This window comes from Scyliorhinus torazame, chromosome 2 (genome assembly GCF_047496885.1).
Source record: "Scyliorhinus torazame isolate Kashiwa2021f chromosome 2, sScyTor2.1, whole genome shotgun sequence".
NCBI classification, from domain to species: domain Eukaryota; kingdom Metazoa; phylum Chordata; class Chondrichthyes; order Carcharhiniformes; family Scyliorhinidae; genus Scyliorhinus; species Scyliorhinus torazame.
Window position 1 is genome coordinate 178,457,210 of NC_092708.1, and position 21,380 is coordinate 178,478,589.

The following is a 21,380-nucleotide window of genomic DNA, read 5'->3' on the forward strand; positions in this document are numbered from 1 at the left end:
CCCCATACATAAACCAAGGAAATTAAGTGGAGGACTCCATACAGAGTCCAAGGAAATGAAGTGGATGACTCCATACATAGACCAAGGAAATTAAGTAGAGGACTCCATACAGAGTCCAAGGAAATTAGGTGGAGGACTCCATCCATAGACCAAGGAAATGAAGTGGAGTACCCCATACATAGACCAAGGAAATTAAGTGGAGGACTCCATACAGAGTCCAAGGAAATGAAGTGGAGGACTCCATACACAGACCAAGGAAATGAAGTGGAGTACTCCATACATACGCCAAGGAAATGAAGTGGAGTACTCCATACATAGACCAAGGAAATGAAGTGGAGTACCCCATACATAGACCAAGGAAATTAAGTGGAGGACTCCATACAGAGTCCAAGGAAATGAAGTGGAGGACTCCATACATAGACCAAGGAAATGAAGTGGAGTACCCCATACATAGACCAAGGAAATGAAGTGGAGGACTCCATACACAGACCAAGTTAATTAAGTGCAGTAAGCCATACATAGACCAAGGAAATGAAGTGGAAGACTCCATACACAGACAAAGGAAATGAAGTGGAGGACTCCATACACAGACCAAGGAAATGAAGTGGAGTACTCCATACATAGACCAAGGAAATGAAGTGCAGTAAGCCATGCATAGACCAAGGAAATGAAGTGGAAGACTCCATACACAGACCAAGGAAATGAAGTGGAGTATCCCATACATAGACCAGGGAAATGAAGTGGAGTACCCCATACATAGACAAAGGAAATGAAGTGGAGTACTCCATCCATAGACCAAGGAAATGAAGTGGAGTACTCCATACATAGACTAAGGAAATGAAGGGGAGTACTCCATACATAGACCAAGGAAGTGAAGTGGAGTAAGCCATGCATAGACCAAGGAAATGTAGTGGAGTACTCCATACATAGACCAAGGAAATAAAGTGGAGGACTCCATACATAGACCAAGGGTTCCCACTTTGGACATAACCTCGCACCTGGCCAGAAATTTCACCACAGATTGGGCTACTTTTCAAAAGTGTTCTTTTGTTCAAGTTTTACATTTGCATATCCCCAAACAAAAAATCTGCAATGCACCAGAGTAAACAGTCAATGATTTAGAACTGTGACAAAGTAATAAATGTTCCTTTATATAATTAAGAGTGGCATCCTGTTTCAGTTCAAATAATACGTTTTAGAATTATTTGAGGAGGTTAGACAAAGGAGAGGTGATCCATTTGGATTTCCAAAAGGTCTTTGACAAGGAACCGTACAGGAGGCTGCTAAATAAGATAAGAGCCCATGGTGTTAGGGACAAGGTACTGTATGGATAGAGGATTGACTGACTTTTTCAGGCTGACAGCCGGTGACTAGTGATGTTCCGCAGGGGTCAATTTTGGGACCACAACTATTCACGATATACATCAATGATCTGGAAGAAGGAACTGAAGGCATTGTTGCTGGGTTTGAAGATGGTACAAAGATATGTAGAGGGCCAGGTAGTGTTGAGCAATTGGGGAGACTGCAAGACTTGGACAGGCTAGGAGAGGGGGAAAAAAAGTGGCAGAAGGAATACAATGTGGAAAAGTGTGACTTTATGCACTTTGGTAAGAAGAATAGAGGAAAAGACTGTTTTTTAAATGGAGAAAGGCTTCTGGAATCTGAAGCACAAAGGGACTTTTGAATCCTAGTTCAGGACTCTCTTAATGTTAACATGCAGGTTTAGTTGGCAGTTAGGAAAACTCTGGTCAGACCCCATATGGAATATTGAGAGTGGTTTCGAGCCCCATATCTAGGGAAGGATGTGCTGACCTTGGAAAGGGTCCAGAGGAGGTTCACAAGAATGATCCCGGTAATTAAGGGCTTGTCACATGAGGAGCGGTTGAGAATTCTGAGTCTTTACTCGATGGAGATCAGAAGGATGAAGAGGGGATCTAATTGAAACTTACAGAATACTGAGAGGCCTGGATAGAGTGGACAAGGAGAAGATGTTTCCATTATTAAGAGAAACTAGAACCCAGGGGCACAGCCTCAGACTGTAGGGACGATATTGTTGCTTCACAGTGTCAGGGTCCCAGGTTTGATTCCCGGCTTGGGTCACTGTCTATGCTGAGTCGGCACATTCTCCCTGTGTTTGCATGGGTTTCCTCCGGGTGCTCCGGTTTCCTCCCACATGTCCCAAAAGATATGCTGTTAGGTAATTTGGACAATCTGAATTCTCTATCAGTGTACCCGAACAGGCGCCGTGGTGTGACGACTGGGGGATTTTCACAGTAACTTCATTGCAGTGTTTATGTAAGCCTACTTGTGACATTAATAAAGATTAGTATTGTTATTAAAACTGAGATGAAGTGGAATCTCTTCAGCCAGAGGGTGATGAATCTGTGGAATGTATTGCCGCAGAAGGCTGTGGAGGCCAAGTCACTGAGAGTCTTTCAGACAAAGACAGATAGGTTCTTGATTAATAGGGGATCAGAGAATACAGGGAGAAGGCTGGAGAATGCAGATGAGAAACAGATCAGGCATGAGTGAATGGTAGAGCAAACCTGATGGGCCAAATGGCCTAACTCTGCTCCTATATATTTTTGTCTAATACAACTGAAAATGCTTTATCATAAAAACTAAATGTTTTAATCAGTGTCTAATCCAGTGACTAACCTGATTCGGAATTATCAAACATGACAAACAATTTAACACAATTTGTCAGTTACCTAATTAATAGCGTACGCTTTTCACAGCTCACGCTCTTGAAGACATTGACTAGCCACTGGTAAAGTTTCTAAAATAAAACTCAAACTCTCTCTGAGAGTTACAAAGCAAATCTCCCAGGATATTAATCTACCATATTCCACATTTCACAATCCTACAATCGGACCCCAATGGCCTTAATAGTACTAATTTGATCACTAAAAAGAAAAATATAAATCTGTTACATAGCTTGCTTAAAAACATTGAGGGGGGATTCTCCACGCCCCTGCGGTTGTGTTTCTCAGCGGCCTATCATTGGCCGGCGAGAAGATCTTTTGGTCCTGCTGCTGTCAATGGGGTTTTCCATTGAATCCATGCCCCCTCACTAGGAAACCCGCAGAATCCGGAAGATCCCGCTGGCGAGAGCGGCTGGAAACCTCATCCCCACATTGCATCACTGCTTCATCATCAATTGTGGCTTTAACACTAGTTTATGTTCTGAAATTGCCATGGTTTTGCCTGCGATTCTTTACTGGCAAAGAGTTTAAATATATTTATATTTCTTAAATTCTGATCTTTTGCTATAATAAACAGTTGCACACCAAAGGGGGTTTTAAAAATATGGGGCATCAGGTCAGCATTGACAATCAGGATGGTCCACGGTCGGAGGACTCCATTTGTGTTAAACATTGCAAGACTTTACAAATAAGATTTGGAATGGATGGTTGGCAAGCTTTTACCATTAGAAACAGCAGTAGTTAGTGTTAACACGTAATATTCAGGCATGAAGCCAACGTGGAAAATAACAACATTGATTTGTGGAGAATGCCAGTGCATCGTGCCAATTCTCTTCAAATGATTTTTGTGGAACAAACAAATGTAGATGTTTTTAAGCTTTTGAGACTCAGCTAATGTGGCAGTACACATCTGCCCAAAGTGGAAAATAATAAGCAGGTGCATGTGACATCTTGCAAATGAAATATTAAAATCTGTATTACATTCATAATCATCGCCTAATTTGCACATATAGAGATTATGTGGGTGTGTTATGTCTATTTAAGCATATACTACCGCACATGAATTAAAAACTTTCCAGTCAAAATTAATTATAGCAATACAGTCAAGATGAAGTCCTGGGTAGGCTTAAATATTCAATGTAATGGGCCAGATTTTTACTGAAATATTAATAAAGCACAAATGCTGGTCACTCTCCATTTAGTTAGACAAAAATCAAAGCTCTCGGGAATTATTCTTCTTCCAAAATGGAAGTGTGATTCAAAGAATGAGGCCAAAAATGCAAACTGCAACCTGTCAGATCTTTGCAGTTACTGTTTAGTACGCCATGTGAAGTAAAGTGACCTTGTCAGACACGCCACAGAACTTGATTTCAGATTATCTTTAGCACTACTGCTGTTTTGCAAATTACTGGGTGCCAACAGCCAGTAGAGACTAGGGTCCTGTTCATACTGGAAGATCCCGCTGGCAAGAATGGCCCCCTGTTGCATCACTGTATTCAGGACTTCATTTGTAATCACACTCGGGCACACAATGACAAAAACATCATGGTCGTCATTTTCAATTTTACAGGGGGCATGGGAATGCAGCACTTCAGCCAGCCAACAGCCTTCAACATCTTAGCAGCTACAGTAAGTATCCCGGGACCAAAAGATCCTATCGCCGGCCAGACTTCCCTTCAGGGAGGATAAACCATCCAGGTACAGAAAGGCATAGGTTACGAGCTGAAATGGAGGGCAGGAGAAGGTTACGGAGAGATGGGATAAAGTGAGGTGAGAGAAGTTTGCAGATGAAGACAAAAATGTTGAAATTAACACATTGGGGACATGGAAAGTCAATGTTGCTCAACAAATATAGAAATGAATAGTGAATTAAACATAAAATCCGTAGAATCCCTAAAGTACAGGAGATCATTCGGCCCATCAAGTCTGCACCGACATTCTGAAAGAGCACCCTACCTATCCCCATAACCCCACCTAACCTGGACATCTTTGGATACTATGGGGCAATTTAGCATGGCCAATCACCTAACCTGCACATCTTTGGACTGCGGGGGCAAACCGGATCACCTGGAGGAAATCCACACAGACACGCAGAGAAAGTGCAAACTCCACACAGACAGTCACCCAAGGCTGGAATTGAATCCGGGTCTCTGGCACTGTGAGGCAGCAGCACTAACACTTTGCCACCAGGCTGCTGAATGGAATAGGGCTGAATGGAATGTCAGTAATGGAAATACTGGAACTTGCTTAAATTGAAAGAAGCCAATGATAAGCCCATTATTCATCTCCATATACTGTGAATGTTTATCTTACATAGACAACTTATGGGGGAAAGAATTAATTTGAATCACACATCTGATGGCCATCAGGTGTGCAACAGTGGGGGCGACCAGTGAAAGACTCAGTATAATGTTGTGAAGGTACAAATAAACAGTAACAGTCATTAGCCAAATGTGGAGTGTGAAGCGGTATTCAGTATTAAGGAAGGTCTGCACTGCCGATGAATGCTGCATCCGAGAGCCAGCATGTACAATAACATTAAGAGAGTGCTGAGCTTGACACACACTGGAGCTGACTTTTTGGATATGAGATGAAAACTTTCAGGAGTGATCCACGGACAGATAAAATGGAATTTTCAGAAAGTCAGGTGCTGCTCCCAATCCTCAGCTTTTGAATACATGCTGGAGTTAATCTTCATACTATTAATTTATTATGGGCCAGGGTTTAGAGAACACCAAAGTGTACCATGGAGTTCACCTGACCCACAACTTTTAATAGATTTTGGTTATGGAGAGCACAGAGGCCCACTTTACAGGTGTGATGCAACGGAGAACTAAAAGTATTTTTAAACAAAAACAATATTTATTCTATGAATCCAATTAACATTTTATAAACACATAGTACACAGTTTATCAACTACCAACCCTGACAACCCCCCAAAAGATACAGTACTCTATAGATAACCCTTAATAACTTCCCAAACAACATCCATAAGTTCAACCCTTTTTAAATAAAGGCAGCAGGTTTAAATTCTCTACAGAAACAGGTATTGCTTTGAAATCATCAATGAGCTGAAGGCATTCTTTAACTTGCAGAGAGAAAGATCAATACACACATCTGCTTGGTTCACATGCAGCTCTCCAACTCTGAAAACAAAACTAAACACACTGCAGCTGCCAGTTCAAAACAAAAGTAAAAGCCAGACAGACAGCCCAGCTCCACTCACACACTGACATCACTGCAGCTATTTGAAAAACACCCATTTCTTAAAGGTACATCCACCTGATAAAAGAATAGCAGTTAAATAACACCTCAACCAATTTTTGCCTGGTTCTTACTCAATGCATCTCCATCAGTTATCTGATTCTAGGTCTGGCTGTCGTGATTGAGTGATGTATGTCGCTCAGATAGGCAGCTAATCAGTCGACAATAGTTCAACAATAAAGAAAACTTTACCGTATGCTATCTAGTGTTGAGATACATGAAAATCACCATGTTAACCCATTAGTCTCCTTAGATTATACATATCATTACATCCCCCCTTTTTTTTTTTAGAAGTTTGTCCAGCACAAACAGGAAAATGTAAGAAATGATATTCCATGATACATTCATATGTATGCCAAAAGTTAACAAGTCAGTCAAAATTTTTAAAGATTTGTTCGTTTTTACAAATTAAGTCTTTCAGGTTTCTTTCTGATTCTTGATGATCTCCTCAATCCAGTCGATTGAGTTACAGATGTTTCCAATGGCTTCTGGAAGTCACCTTGTTCATCATCAGGTCCTGTCGTAGTATGTAAGAAATTACCATCAAACTTAAGACACGGAAATAAAGTTTGAGAAGACTCGACTTTCAAAAGAGCACGTCGGTTTCTTCTAAGAACAGAACCATCAGTCGCTTTAACAATATACGAGTGAGTTGCTGCTTGGCGTATGACCTTAGCTCAGTCGACCATCTTCCAGTGGGAATCTAAATTCTCACAAGATCATCTGGATCAAGTGGTTCCATCGATTTCAAATGTTAATTGCAGTATTTCTCCTGAAGATGCTTTTGATGCTGCATTTTCTCTAAAGATGAGGATTAGCTAGTTGTAGATCATAGAAGAGTTGTACGCAATGATCTATTCATTAACAACTGAGCTAAGAGCATAGCTGACACAGAGTCAAGTACTTTCTTAAAAAGTTGTTTCACAATGTGAATGCCTTTTTCAACCTTGCCATTAGATTGCGAATAAAGAGGACTAGATGTGATATGAGTGAAATTATAGTTACAAGCAAATTCTGTCCAATCATTACTATCAAAGCAAGGTCCATTGTCTGTCATAACTCTGCAAGGTATCCCATGATGAGCAAATATTTCTTTAGTCACTTTGATCATGGATTTCGAAGTAGAATCAGACACTTTCATTACTTCCTGGTAGTTTGAAAAATAGTTAATGATCATGACCATGAAAATGAAAAAGATCAATACCAACTTTCGACCACGGAATTGTCTCGAGATCGTGAGTTGGGAGTTTCTCTTTTCTCTGTATCGACTGATTTCACTGGCATGTCTCACATTCTAGCACAAAATTGGCTGTCAGTATTTATTCCAGATTAATATACTGCTTGCCTCGCTCGACGTTTACACTTTTCTATACCTAATGACCTTCATGAACCTTCTGGAGGATCATGTGTCTTAGCGTTGTAGGAATGACAAGACGATCGAGACAAAGTAGAAATCCATCTTCACGGGCAGCACGGTAGCATTGTGGATAGCACAATTGGTTCACAGCTCCAGGGTCCCAGGTTCGATTCCGGCTTGGGTCACTGCCTGTGCGGAGTCTGCACATCCTCCCAGTGTGTGCGTGGGTTTCCTCCGGGTGCTCCGGTTTCCTCCCACAGTCCAAAGATGTGCAGATTAGGTGGATTGGCCATGATAAATTGCCCTTAGTGTTGGGTGGGGTTACTGGGTTATGGGGAGAGGGTGGAGGTGTTGACCTTGGGTAGGGTGCTCTTTCCAAGAGTCAGTGCAGACTCGATGGGCCGAATGGCCTCCTTCTGCACTGTAAATTCTATATGAATAATCTACGACAGTGAGATTAGATCTAATATTTCTGAAATTTGAACAGCTTCCTTTCGGCCAACCATTTTTCTCATATGGCTGATTACTCGTTGTAACACTTCACCTTTTTCAGTTTCTGCTCCGATGAGCTGGAGTTTTTCATCAGAGACAGGAAGAGTTTCAGCTAAATTCCGCTTGAGCTTCTACAAGTTGAACTATCTCAGGCTCCTGTTCATCTGTTTCCATAGCAAGAGGTAATGCGTCGGCAATTATAATGTCCTTCCCTGGAGTGTAAACCAGTTGAAAGTTGTACCTTCTGAGTTTCATGATAATTCGTTGCAGTCTTGGAGTCATATCATTCAAATATTTCTTGATTATATGAACTAGTGGTCGGTGATCTGTTTCAACTGTGAATATCGGAAATCCATATACGTAGTGATGGAATTTCTGTATTCTCGATTTGAGTGTTATGTTGCTCTGTGGTGGTCATAGATCTGGATGCATATGCAATGGGTCTCCAAAAAGCATCATCATTCTTTTGAAGGAGGACTGCTCCAATGCCATTTTGACTCACATCTGTGGAAATCTTTGTTTCTCGCCCAGGGTCAAAAAAGGAAAGGACAGGTGCGGTAGTCAATGCTGACTTGAGATCTGACCATTCGTTTGTGTGCTCTGCAGTCCATGAGAAGAATGTGTTCTTCCTTATGAGGTGACGCAAGGCAGTTGTCCGTGAAATAAGGTTGTGGATGAATTTTCCTAAGAAATTCACGACACCAAGGAATCTCAGATCTGCTTTTTTATCCTCTGGGATGGATCGAAACACGAGGAAATAACTAGTGAAATGGCTAATGCCAAGATATTCTCCAAACTTGATGCTTCGAGGGGTTTTTGGCAAATGCAACTGGATGACACAAGCATGAAATTGTGCACATTCAACACACCGTATGGCCGTTACTGCTTTAACAGAATGCCATTTGGTGTAATCTCAGCATCTGAGATATTCCACCGTGCCATGGAACAGATGACAGAAGGCATAGTTGGAGTTCGTATATATGTTGATGACATTTTAATATGGTCATCTATTCGTCAAGAACACAATGCAAGACTCCTGCAAATGTTACAGAGAATACACAAATATGGATTGAAGCTTATTCGGGCCAAGTGCAACTTTGGTATCTCAACGTTAACATTTCTGGGTGACCAAATATCGGAACATGGTTTGCACCCAGATAATGATAGTATTGCTGCTATCCAGAAGATTGGATAGTGTTCACATCTGTTGTTGAAATTCAGATCCTTCGGATCAATACAAATCCTGAGGTCACCATTGGGTTTTTTCACGCACACCATCGAGTTTACCCAATCTGTAGGTTCTGTGATCTTGGAAATAATCCCAGGGTGCTGCATTTGTTCTAGATCTTGCTTGAGACGGTCAGGTAACGGAGCAGGAACTCTTCTTGGAGGATGTACCACTGGTTCATCATTCACCTTTAGTTGGATTTTGTATTGGAAAGGAAGAGTACCCATACCTTCATACACATGAGGAAACTTTGCTAGTACGCTTTCAATGTCTTCCTGCACAGGTGGAAGAGTTTTGTCTGTGCTGTAGATTTGTTTCACAAGGTTTAAGTCTTGGCAGGCTTGTGCACCTAACAGTGATGTACGTCTAGCTTCAACAATTTCAAACCGCAAAGATATCACAGTGTCATTGTTTGTCACGAAGAGATAGCATGACCCTAAATAAGTAATTGTGTTACTATTATAGTCACATAACTGGTACTCAGTTTTCTGAACCTTAGGACGATGAAGTAGTTGGGATAAATCAAGAGTACTGATTAAATTAACAGCTGCTCCAGTGTCCAGTTTGAACACAATCTCAGAACCATTAACATGCAATGGAGTTTTCCATTCAGCTTCCGTGTTAATCGACTGTATTGGATGCAGTATCTGTGAAAAGAAAGTGTTCTTTACAGTTGTCTGGTACTTCTCAACAATGCCCACAAAGAAAGAATCCTCAAGACAAAAGCATCTATATCAACATTAAGGTTATCCATATTTGAGGTATCTGCACTTGTATGAACATTCTGAACATTCATATTTTTCTTTATTGAATTTGGTGCTTTAAAGTGTGACCCTTTTAATGCAGATCTGCACTGCGCAGCAAAGTGATTCATTTTGCCACATTTGGAGTAAACTTTTCCATGTGCTGGGCATTTTTTCTGTGGGTGGGCGTGTGCACAACACACATCATGACGTTGCTTTCGTCATGCGCAAATTGGTTGCGCGCATGCACAGAACGGTCTTCGTCCAAATTGCGTAGTTTGTTGAAGTGCGCATGTGCAGAACGCCTATGTGCATGCGCAATACAGTTGCTGCCGAAACGTGCTCATTTCTCTGCTGCGCCACAGATCCAACGCAGTTGGCCCGAGGTGCTTTTATGTGCGTTTTTCTTTAATCAGTATATCGGACTCATTCGCTCTACACATTTCAATTGCATCTTCCAATTTTATATCTTTTTGCTTTAATAAACGTTCTCTTAGCTTTTCATCTTTGATGTCACAAACAATTTGATCCCAAATCATTGAGTCTGAAAGGGTTGAGAAGTTGCAGGTTTATGACTTTAATCTTAAATCAGTAATGAAATTGGGCAGCACGGTGGCGCAGTGGGTTAGCCCTGCTGCCTCAGGGCGCCGAGGTCCCAGGTTCGATCCCGGCTCTGGGTTACTGTCCGTGCAGAGTTTGCACATACTTCCTGTGTTTGCGTGGGTTTCACCCTCACAATTAAAAGATGTGCCAGGTAGGTGGATTGGCAATGCTAAATTGCCTCTTAATTGGAAAAAATGAATTGGGGACTCAAAATTTATATGAAAAAAAAAAATGGAAAAAAATTACTAATGAAACAATCTATGGATTCTACATCTTTCTGTACTTTTGTTTTAAAGACGAATCTCTCATAAAATTCATTAATCTGAGCTTTGCAGTGATGGTCACATTTTTCAGTCACTATACTAAATTTATTTTTATCATCTTCATTGGACAATTGGAAGGAGTTATATAGCTCAAATGTCTGTGGTCCATCCATTGTTAAAAATAACACAATTTTTCTGTTATCACTCGCTGAATCTAAACCTGAGGCAGATAGGTAAAGTTGAAATTGCTGCTTGAAAATTTCCCAATTAACATCTATTTTACCAGAAGTCCGGAACTGTTTCAGAGTCTGCAGTTTCTCCATGAGGTCGCAACTTGTTTAGGTGAATTGATGTAACAGGTCTGGGAGCAGTCTTGCCATCAAAGTTTGAGCACGTGTTGTTTTTCGGTCTTCTTAGATTCTATCTAATTTTAACTAAATGACTTCAGTAATTACCTGGTACCATGTGATGTTCCTTGTAAAGTTCTCCAAGATAGCTAAAAGTCGTAGTGTTTACAAAGAACATCAAGCTAATGTATATAAAACAAAGCATGTTTATTTTACACTACTTTAAACGGTTTGCACGCTCTAAGTAATACCTAACAAAAGAGTATTAAATCTATGCTGCAGTAATCTATGTCTTTCTATGAAGTGGAGATGCCGGCGTTGGACTGGGGTGAGCACAGTAAGAAGTCTTACAACACCAGGTTAAAGTCCAACAGGTTTGTTTCAATATCACTAGCTTTCGGAGCGCTGCTCCTTCCTCAGGTGAATGAAGGAGCAGCGCTCACCTTAGGAAGGAGCAGCGCTCCGAAAGCTAGTGATATCAAAACAAACCTGTTGGACTTTAACCTGGTGTTGTAAGACTTCTTACTATGTCTTTCTAATACACTCTATCTCAACCTCCCACTATTCTACTCCATAAGCTTCTCCCAGAATGTTTAGAGACGCAGCCTTTTATAAGACTAGTCAGTGATGCCATCTAGTGTTGAGATACATAAACATAATCTTGTAAACTCTTTACTCTCCTTAGATTATACATATCATTACACCAGAGATACTCTGAATCATGCCTGCCCACACCTTCCTTATTCTAACAGCAAAACCAAATTCTTCTAATACGAAAGTAGCAGGTGGAAGATTAAACTGATAAAAATAGGAATTTAAACCATTATCCTTCCTTATGTTTTCACTCTCTGCACGCAAGTGAATTATTTTAAAACACAGCCTAGAAACTGCAGAACAGATGATGTTTAGAGATGTATCTGTGGAAAGCTTGGTTGGTTACCAAATGGAATAAACAGTTGCTTAAACTTGCAGATATGGGGGCAGCACAGCGGTGCAGTGGTTAGCACTGCTGCCTCATGGCGCCGAGGTCCCAGGTTTGATCCCGGCTCTGGGTCATTGTCTGTGTGGAGTTTGCACATTCTCCCCGTGTTTGCGAGGGTTTCGCCCCACAACCCAAAGATATGTAGGGTAGGTGGATTGGCGATGCAAAATTGCCATTTAATTGGAAAAAATTAATTGGGTACTCTAAATTTATGTTAAAAAAAAATTGCAGATATCAATATAGCGACATAAATTCTAATAAATTCCTAATTTATCCTACTGTTTCCATAAGGAAATGAAATTTAAAAGCAATTATCGTCTTGACATTTAGATTGCAGCCTCTTTAGTTGCACTGGAAACTGAACAAATGAAGAATATATTTTAGAAAAATAAAAATTCAATGAAGGGAGTCAATCCTTATTTTAAATATGATTGCTCATTTGCACAAATAGAAATAAATTAATTTACAGTCCAGGATAAAAAGCCATACCATAGTAGAATAATGCTACTGAATGATCATGCTGTATAATGTTATATGTATAATGACAGTTGACATATTTCTTCTCCCTTCATCATTTCGTGTTTGGATCTGGTGTAGTTTTGAAGTTCCATGGGAATTGTTTTTAAAATTACAGCCAGCATATTGAAGCGATCATTGGGTCCATTAGGTTTGTGGTACTCTGAGGAGCAATTATGTTCCACTCTGCCCTGTGGCCTCACAATTTTAACCAGCCTTGTCGTGGCCGACTTGGTGTTGCGACGAGGCAGTTGAACCTCTCGAGATTCATGATGCTCGGGACTCTTTCAAAATTCGACCGAACCTAGTGAGATATCGCGATCTGTGTTTCGCCCGTGCTGACAGGCTCATTCAAATATGCATGCGCCGGATTCTCCCGGTGCCCAGGAACTAAAAGCCTCCCAACAAGGCCTCGATCAGGCACCGTTTAGTACTGATCCACACAAACGTGGACCAGGCATATTGGCACCTCGGGAGTCTCCCAAGCCATAGGAGACCCCTGAGTGATCGCGGACAGAGCAGGATGACACCCTGGCTCCCCCTCTGGCACCCTGGCCCCATCTCTGCCACCCAGGCACTTTGGTGCTGCCAGCCTGGCACATTAGCACTGCCAGAGTGCCTGGGTGATGGTGCCCAAGTGCCTTGGTGGCACTGCCAAGTGTTCGGCCCTGAGGGGGGGGATCATGCTGATGAAAGGGGGAAGGAGGGGTTTATGAAGAGTGGGGGAATGAAAGGCAGGTATGAAGGGGCCTCATATAGGTTGGGGCGGGTGAAGGGTGGGGGTGCTGAAAGGTGGTGTGGAGGTGGGGTAGGCCTGAGAAGGGTGGGGCCCTCAGCGACCCCATGGCAGGGTGTCCTCATTTAGGGGGGTGTGGGGTAATGTCCATGTGGTGACATTGTCCGTGGGTGGTGACACTGTCCATGGGTGGAGAGTATAGGAGGCCTTCAAGCTCACTCAGAGATCAAGGCACCCTTTCAAAATGGTTTCCCGATCTCTGAGGAGCCAAGTCGTGCCGGCGAGTTCAGCCCCCCACTGCTGAACGAATTTCTAAGTGTCGGCTAGACTGGGGAGAACTTCTCAAGGCCCCAAAAAATGACCCTAAGGGTGGTTGAATAGCTGTGTAGATCTCACCCAAAAAGCCGTCAGGAAGCACCCCGCAAAACCCGTCCAAAATGGCACTTAGAAATGTTTTGGTTGAATCGCGCCCAATATCTCTATCTATTAAGTGCAAGATCCCATATGCTTTGCTAAATACATTCTCAATACGTCCTGCGCCTTCAAAGATCTATTCCTAAGCACCGTAGAATCTACTTTGTCTTGGGCTCTATCTAACTCATTTCATTTCATGAAGAAAGGTTTTGACATGTCTTTTTCCCTGCCCAAAGGTAAACAAAGCAGAAGATATTTATCGAATCTATCCTCAGCATGACGGGTCAATGGGTTTAGAAGCTCAGGCACCATCATTGGGTTTACACCCACTGAATAAGAAATGTCCCTTTGGTCAATTGCAAGGGATTCCTGAATGTTTGCAGCCCTCAATTGCCTTGTTTCCCGACAAAAATTGAAAGTATTCACTCCATCTGTGCTCTCCCTTCTAATCGTTAAACATATTGCTGAAGTTATTCATCCAACTATTTTACAAGCAGAGCATTGACTGTGGATTTATTCCACACACTCAAACTCAGTGAGGAAAGATATTTCCTTTATTCTTCAACTCTCATTTGAAGCTATTAATATTGCGCATGCAGTCCCGCCTTCTACTCCATGAAGAATAAGTAACCTGCTTACAACCATGTTACCCACTCTCTTTAAAAGTTTGCATTATCTCTAATTATTCTGGTTTCCCTCAGAGAAGCAAATACAGGTAAAAGTGTCACAGATATGGGGCTGGATTCTCCGATTCTGAGGCTATGTTCCCACGCCGGCATGAGAACGGTGGCGTTTTACGACCGACAATTTGGCGCAAAACGGCCACCAGTCCTCCGTTTGGCTGGGGGCTAGCAGCAAGGCAGCGTAGAGCACTGGACTCTAACTGCCGATACGGCCTGGAGAATTGGCGGGTCCATGGCCGCGCATGCGCACAGGGGCGGCCTGCAGCGGCTGCGACTAGCAACATGGCGCCGGCAATTCGCGGACCCGGCCTGCAAAATAGTGCCCCCCCTTTGGCCAGTTCCCACAACCCAGACCACCCCCCAAAAGTCCCCCCTGCCCCCGACTGTGGTGGCACTGGACTGCGTCCGCAGCAGCCACGCCGAGTTCCCAACGGATGATAGCACATGCGACCGGTGCCGTCGGGAACTTGGCTGGTCAGAGGCGGAGCATCGGGGGTGGGCCTCAGGCAACGTGCATTCTCCGGCCAATCGCCAAATGCGATTTCGGCTTCGGCGACCGGAGAATACCGCCCATGGACTGTGCAGCTCCTAGAACAATGTTCTTCAAACACATCCTCCCTCTGAGGATGCACAGATAAAATGGTCAACAAGTTCCGATGGGACTTCCGGGTGCGGCGATGACCAGCTGAGTCGCACGTTTCGGCAGCTCCCTGTGAAACGGACTTTTGGGCTCTTGATAGGAGCCCCAACGGCAATTTTAACGGCTGAAAACACCGTGCGGTAAACCAGAAGGGTGTTCCCCCTGGACACGGATGGAAAAAGGAGAGGAAAGAGGCCGGATTGCAGCGGATCCTTTGGAACAACGGCAAGGAAGGCAAGCAGAAACCAAGATGGCGTCGGAAGGTGGCAGTTTCATATGGGGCCCTGAACAACAAGAGTTTTTGAAACGCTGCGTGGAGGAGATTAAAAAGGAAATGAAGAAAGAGTTGTTGGCCCCGATATTACAGGCGATTGAAGGGCTGAAAGAGGAACAAAAGACCCAGGAGCAGGAGCTTCGGGTCGTGAAGGCGAAAGCAGCAGAGAATGAAAACGACATACAGGGCCTGGTGGTGAAGTCGGAGATACAGGAGGCACACCAGAAACGATCTGTGGAGAGGTTGGAGGCACTGGAAAATAACGCAAGGAGGAACAACTTGAGGATTCTTGGCCTTCCTGAAGGTGTGGAGAGGGCGGACGTCGGGGCATATGTGAGCACGATGCTGCACTCGTTAATGGGAGTGGAGGCCCCGACGGGTCCGTTGGAGGTGGAGGGAGCATACCGAGTTATGGTGCGAGGACCGAGAGCAGGAGAAGCTCCCAGAGCCATGGTGGTGAGATTTCTCCGCTTTAAGGATAGAGAAATGGTCCTTAGATGGGCGAAGAAAACTCGGTGTAGTAAATGGGAGAACGCGGTGATCCGCGTCTATCAAGATTGGAGTGCGGAGGTGGCGAGAAGGAGGGCGAGCTTTAATCGGGCCAAAGCGGTACTTCACAAAAAAAAGATAAAGTTTGGAATGCTGCAACCGGCAAGACTGTGGGTCACATATCAAGGGAGGCACCACTACTTTGAGACGGCGGATGAAGCGTGGACTTTTATTGTAGAAGAAAAATTGGAATGATTGGACTACGAAAATGAACGTTTGGACAAAGTGGTGGGACGAGTGGGGGGGGGGGGTGAAGAGGGATTGTATGATTAATCCTGCGGTATGGTAACTTTTCTTTCTCCCACAGGTGGTGATGGGGGGAGGTGGGGAGGGAGAGGAGATGGGGCGTTGGCCATGGGAGGCGGGGCCGAGGGAGAGGCGCGGGCTTGGTTCCCGCGCTATGATAAATATGGCGGGAATAGAGAAGCAGGAAGGAGGGGGCGCCGCACGGGGCGAGCCGTGATCACGGGGGGAAGCCGAGGTCAGCCAGAGTTTGCTGACTTCTGGGAGCAACATGGGGGGAGTAATTACGCTAGCGGGGGGTCTAGCGGGGGGGGGGGGGGAGGGGGGAATTACTGGGTTGCTGCTGCTGGGGAAAGGGGGGAGTGGGTGCGGGAAAGGATGGGCGGGGGGGCACCGTCTGGGAGAAATACAGCCGCGTGGGAACTGGGCGAGAAGCTGGAAAAAGATGATGGCTAACCGGCAAGGGGGGGGGGTGGGAAGCCCCCCAACTCGGCTGATCACGTGGAACGTGAGGGGGCTTAACGGGCCGATAAAGAGGGCACGAGTACTCGCACACCTTAAGAAACTTAAAGCAGATGTGGTCATGGTACAGGAAACGCACCTGAAACTGATAGATCAGGTTAGGTTGCGCAAAGGATGGGTAGGGCAGGTGTTCCATTCGGGGCTGGATGCGAAAAACAGGGGGGTGGCTATATTAGTGGGGAAGCGGGTAATGTTCGAGGCAAAGACTATAGTGGCGGATAACGGGGGCAGATACGTGATGGTGAGTGGCAAATTACAGGGAGAGATGGTGGTGTTGGTAAACGTGTATGCCCCGAATTGGGACGATGCCAATTTTATGAGGCGAATGCTAGGACGCATCCCAGACCTAGAGACCGGAAAGCTGATAATGGGGGGAGACTTTAACACGGTGTTGGAACCAAGGCTGGATAGGTCGAAGTCCAGGACTGGTAGGAGGCCGGCAGCAGCCAAGGTGCTTAAGGATTTTATGGAGCAGATGGGAGGGGTGGACCCGTGGAGATTCAGTAGACCTAGGAGTAAGGAGTTCTCGTTTTTCTCCTATGTCCATAAAGTCTATTCACGCATAGACTTTTTTGTGTTGGGTAGGGCATTGATCCCGAGGGTGAGGGGAACGGAATATACGGCTATAGCCATTTCGGATCATGCCCCACACTGGGTAGACTTGGAGATAGGGGAGGAAACAAGAGGGCGTCCACCCTGGAGAATGGATATGGGACTAATGGCGGATGAGGGGGTGTGCTTAAGGGTGAGGGGATGCATTGAAAAGTACTTGGAATTCAATGACAATGGGGAGGTTCAGGTGGGAGTGGTCTGGGAGGCGTTGAAGGCGGTGGTTAGGGGGGAGCTGATATCAATAAGGACACATAAAGGGAAGCAGGAGAGTAAGGAACGGGAGCGGTTGTTGCAAGAACTTTTGAGGGTGGACAGACAGTATGCGGAAGCACCAGAGGAGGGACTGTATAGGGAAAGGCAAAGGCTGCATGTGGAATTTGACTTGCTGACCACAGGCACTGCAGAGGCACAATGGAGGAAGGCGCAGGGTGTACAGTATGAATATGGAGAGAAGGCGAGCAGATTGCTGGCACACCAATTGAGGAAAAGGGGAGCAGCGAGGGAAATAGGGGGGGTGAGAGACGAAGATGGAGAGACGGAGCGGGGAGCGGAGAGAGTGAATGAAGTGTTTAAGACATTTTATAAAAAATTGTATGAAGCTCAACCCCCGGATGGGAGGGAGAGAATGATGGAGTTTTTGGATCGGCTGGAAATTCCCAAGGTGGAAGAGCAGGAAAGGATGGGATTGGGAGCACAGATCACGGTAGAAGAAGTGGTGAAAGGAATTAGGAACATGCAGACGGGAAAGGCCCCGGGACCGGACGGATTCCCAGTTGAATTTTACAGAAAATATTTGGACTTGCTCGCCCCGCTACTGACGAGGACCTTCAACGAGGCAAAGGAAAGGGGACAACTGCCCCCGACTATGTCAGAAGCAACGATATCGCTTCTTTTAAAGAAGGAAAAGGATCCGCTACAATGCGGGTCCTACAGACCAATCTCCCTCCTCAATGTAGATGCCAAGGTCTTGGCCAAGGTAATGGCAATGAGAATAGAGGAATGTGTCCCGGGGGTGGTTCATGAGGACCAAACTGGGTTTGTGAAGGGGAGACAGCTGAACACGAACATACGGAGGTTGTTAGGGGTAATGATGATGGCCCCACCAGAGGGTGAAACGGAGATAGTAGTGGCGATGGATGCCGAGAAAGCATTTGATAGAGTAGAGTGGGATTATCTGTGGGAGGTGTTGAGGAGATTTGGGTTCGGAGAGGGGTATGTTAGATGGGTGCAGCTGTTGTATAGGGCCCCAGTGGCGAGTGTGGTCACGAATGGACGGGGATCGGCATATTTTCGGCTCCATAGAGGGACAAGGCAGGGATGTCCTCTGTCCCCATTACTGTTTGCACTGGCGATTGAGCCCCTGGCGATAGCGCTGAGAGGTTCCAAGGGATGGAGGGGAATACTTAGGGGAGGAGAAGAACACCGGGTATCTTTATATGCGGATGATCTGCTACTATATGTGGCAGATCCAGCGGAGGGGATGCCAGAAATAATGCGGATACTTGGGGAGTTTGGGGATTTTTCAGGGTATAAATTGAACATGGGAAAGAGTGAGCTGTTTGTGGTGCATCCAGGGGAGCAGAGTAGAGAAATAGAAGACCTACCGTTGAGGAAGGTAACAAGAGACTTTCGTTACCTGGGGATCCAGATAGCTAAGAATTGGGGCACATTGCACAGGCTAAATTTGACGCGGTTGGTGGAACAGATGGAGGAAGATTTCAAGAGATGGGACATGGTAGCATTGTCAATGGCAGGGAGGGTGCAGGCAGTTAAGATGGTGGTCCTCCCGAGATTCCTTTTTGTGTTTCAGTGTCTCCCGGTGGTGATCACGAAGGCTTTTTTCAAAAGGATAGAAAAGAGTATTATGGGTTTTGTTTGGGCCGGGAAGACTCCGAGAGTGAGGAAGGGATTCTTACAGCGTAGTAGGGATAGGGGGGGGCTGGCACTACCGAGCCTAAGTGAGTATTATTGGGCCGCTAATATTTCAATGGTGAGTAAGTGGATGGGAGAGGAGGAAGGAGCGGCGTGGAAGAGATTAGAGAGGGCGTCCTGTAGGGGGACCAGCCTGCAGGCTATGGTGACAGCCCCATTGCCGTTCTCACCAAGGAACTATACCACGAGTCCGGTGGTGGTAGCTACACTGAAGATTTGGGGACAGTGGAGACGACATAGGGGAAAGACCGGAGCACTGGGGGGGTCCCCGATAAGAAACAACCATAGGTTTGCCCCGGGGGGAATGGATGGGGGATATGGAATGTGGCAAAGAGCAGGTATAACGCAATTGAAAGATCTATTTGTGGATGGGAAGTTTGCGAGTCTGGGAGCGCTGACCGAGAAATATGGGTTGCCCCAAGGGAATGCATTCAGGTATATGCAATTGAGGGCTTTTGCGAGGCAGCAGGTGAGGGAATTCCCGCAGCTCCCGACACAAGAGGTGCAGGACAGAGTCATCTCAAAGAAATGGGTGGGGGACGGTAAGGTGTCGGATATATATAGGGAAATGAGAGACGAAGGGGAGACTATGATGGACGAACTAAAAGGGAAATGGGAAGAAGAGCTAGGGGAGGAGATTGAGGAGGGGATGTGGGCAGATGCCCTAAACAGGGTAAACTCGTCGTCCTCGTGCGCCAGGCTAAGCCTGATTCAGTTTAAGGTATTACACAGGGCACATATGACTGGAACACGGCTCAGTAAATTTTTTGGGGTGGAGGATAGGTGTGCGAGGTGCTCGAGAAGCCCAGCGAATCATACCCATATGTTTTGGTCATGCCCGGCACTACAGGGGTTTTGGATGGGGGTGACAAAGGTGCTTTCGAAAGTAGTAGGAGTCCGGGTCGAACCAAGCTGGGGGTTGGCTATATTTGGGGTTGCACAAGAGCCGGGAGTGCAGGAGGCGAGAGAGGCCGATGTTTTGGCCTTTGCGTCCCTAGTAGCCCGGCGCAGAATATTGCTAATGTGGAAAGAAGCCAAGCCCCCGGGGGTGGAGACCTGGATAAATGATATGGCGGGGTTCATAAAGTTAGAGCGGATTAAGTTCGTCCTAAGGGGGTCGGCTCAAGGGTTTACTAGGCGGTGGCAACCGTTCGTCGAATATCTTGCGGAAAGATAGATAGGGGAGAACAAAGAAGGCAGCAGCAGCAGCCCAGGGCTTGGGGGGTGGGGGGTGGGGGGGGGTGGCCTGAGACAAGGCAATTGCCAATTAGGGTTAGTTTTTATTTTTTGTTATTTAATATTTATTTATTTGTTGTTGTTTTCTTTTGTTCTTGTTTAAATAAAAAAGGTCATTATTATCTGTATTGTTATAATGTTGTGTAAAGGATGCACAATGTACTGTGTTGGTTGACCAAAAATTTTCAATAAAATATTATTTAAAAAAAAAAAAACAAGTTCCGATGGTTGTGAAAACCTTGCTCTCTGGAACTAAATATTTGTATCACAGCACAAGGCATGCTTTATAAAAACGTCTGTTTCCAGATTGCTTCGAAGCAGAAATTTTAAAGTACAAGACATGGTGGAATGCATAAGACAGGGAGTGAAATGGTGGAACAGAATGGGTGGCAAGGGATGGGGAGATGGCACAGGGAACGGACAGTGGATGGCAGAGGGGGAAAATGGGAAAGGGGAAATGGGGGGGGGGGGGGAGATTGTTACTGGGTGTAGCACTTAGGTCAGGGTAGACAAAGTATAGAGGTGTCTAAAATTAACGAGAATGTGTAACTTTTATTACAACAATTTTTTTTTTACCCTCAATGCCCTGAATCAACTGAGACATACATGAATCAGCATTGTGCCTCGATTTCACCTTTAGATGTCAGCTTTCTGAGTCAGCTGTATCAGGTTTTATTGAAGCTATTGTCCAGATTTTGTTATTTTCTAGACTGACATTCATGGCTCTCTCAGGTACACCCTATCAGAAACAAATTTATAAAAGGGCATCTTTCTAGTTAGAGTCCAGTGCTCTACGCTGCCTTGCTGCTAGCCCCCAGCCAAACGGAGGACTGGTGGCCGTTTTACGCCAAATTGTCGGTCGTAAACAGAACAATTACTTTCTATCATTGGTTTACCTCTAATTGGTCCACGATCACTCGGATCTCTGAGGAGAAATGTACTGCTAACAGTTCAGCTGCTTTTGACGGATTGACAGACACCAAGTCCTGAAATTTAATAAAAAGTCAATTTATTTTTCCAAAAACAAACCATTAATCTC

The 21,380-nt window shown here is 44.9% G+C and overlaps 1 protein-coding gene across 3 annotated transcripts in view; it reads right to left on the reverse strand.

The window, feature by feature from the left end:
• vps8 (VPS8 subunit of CORVET complex) overlaps nucleotides 1–21,380 on the reverse strand; it is a 1,010,867-nt gene that overhangs the window by 637,403 nt on the left and 352,084 nt on the right. For all 3 annotated transcript variants that reach the window (XM_072480702.1, XM_072480693.1, XM_072480711.1), the window contains exon 33: nucleotides 21,238–21,327. In XM_072480702.1, coding sequence (XP_072336803.1) covers nucleotides 21,238–21,327 — 90 coding nt within the window. The remainder of the gene's footprint in view (nucleotides 1–21,237; nucleotides 21,328–21,380) is intronic.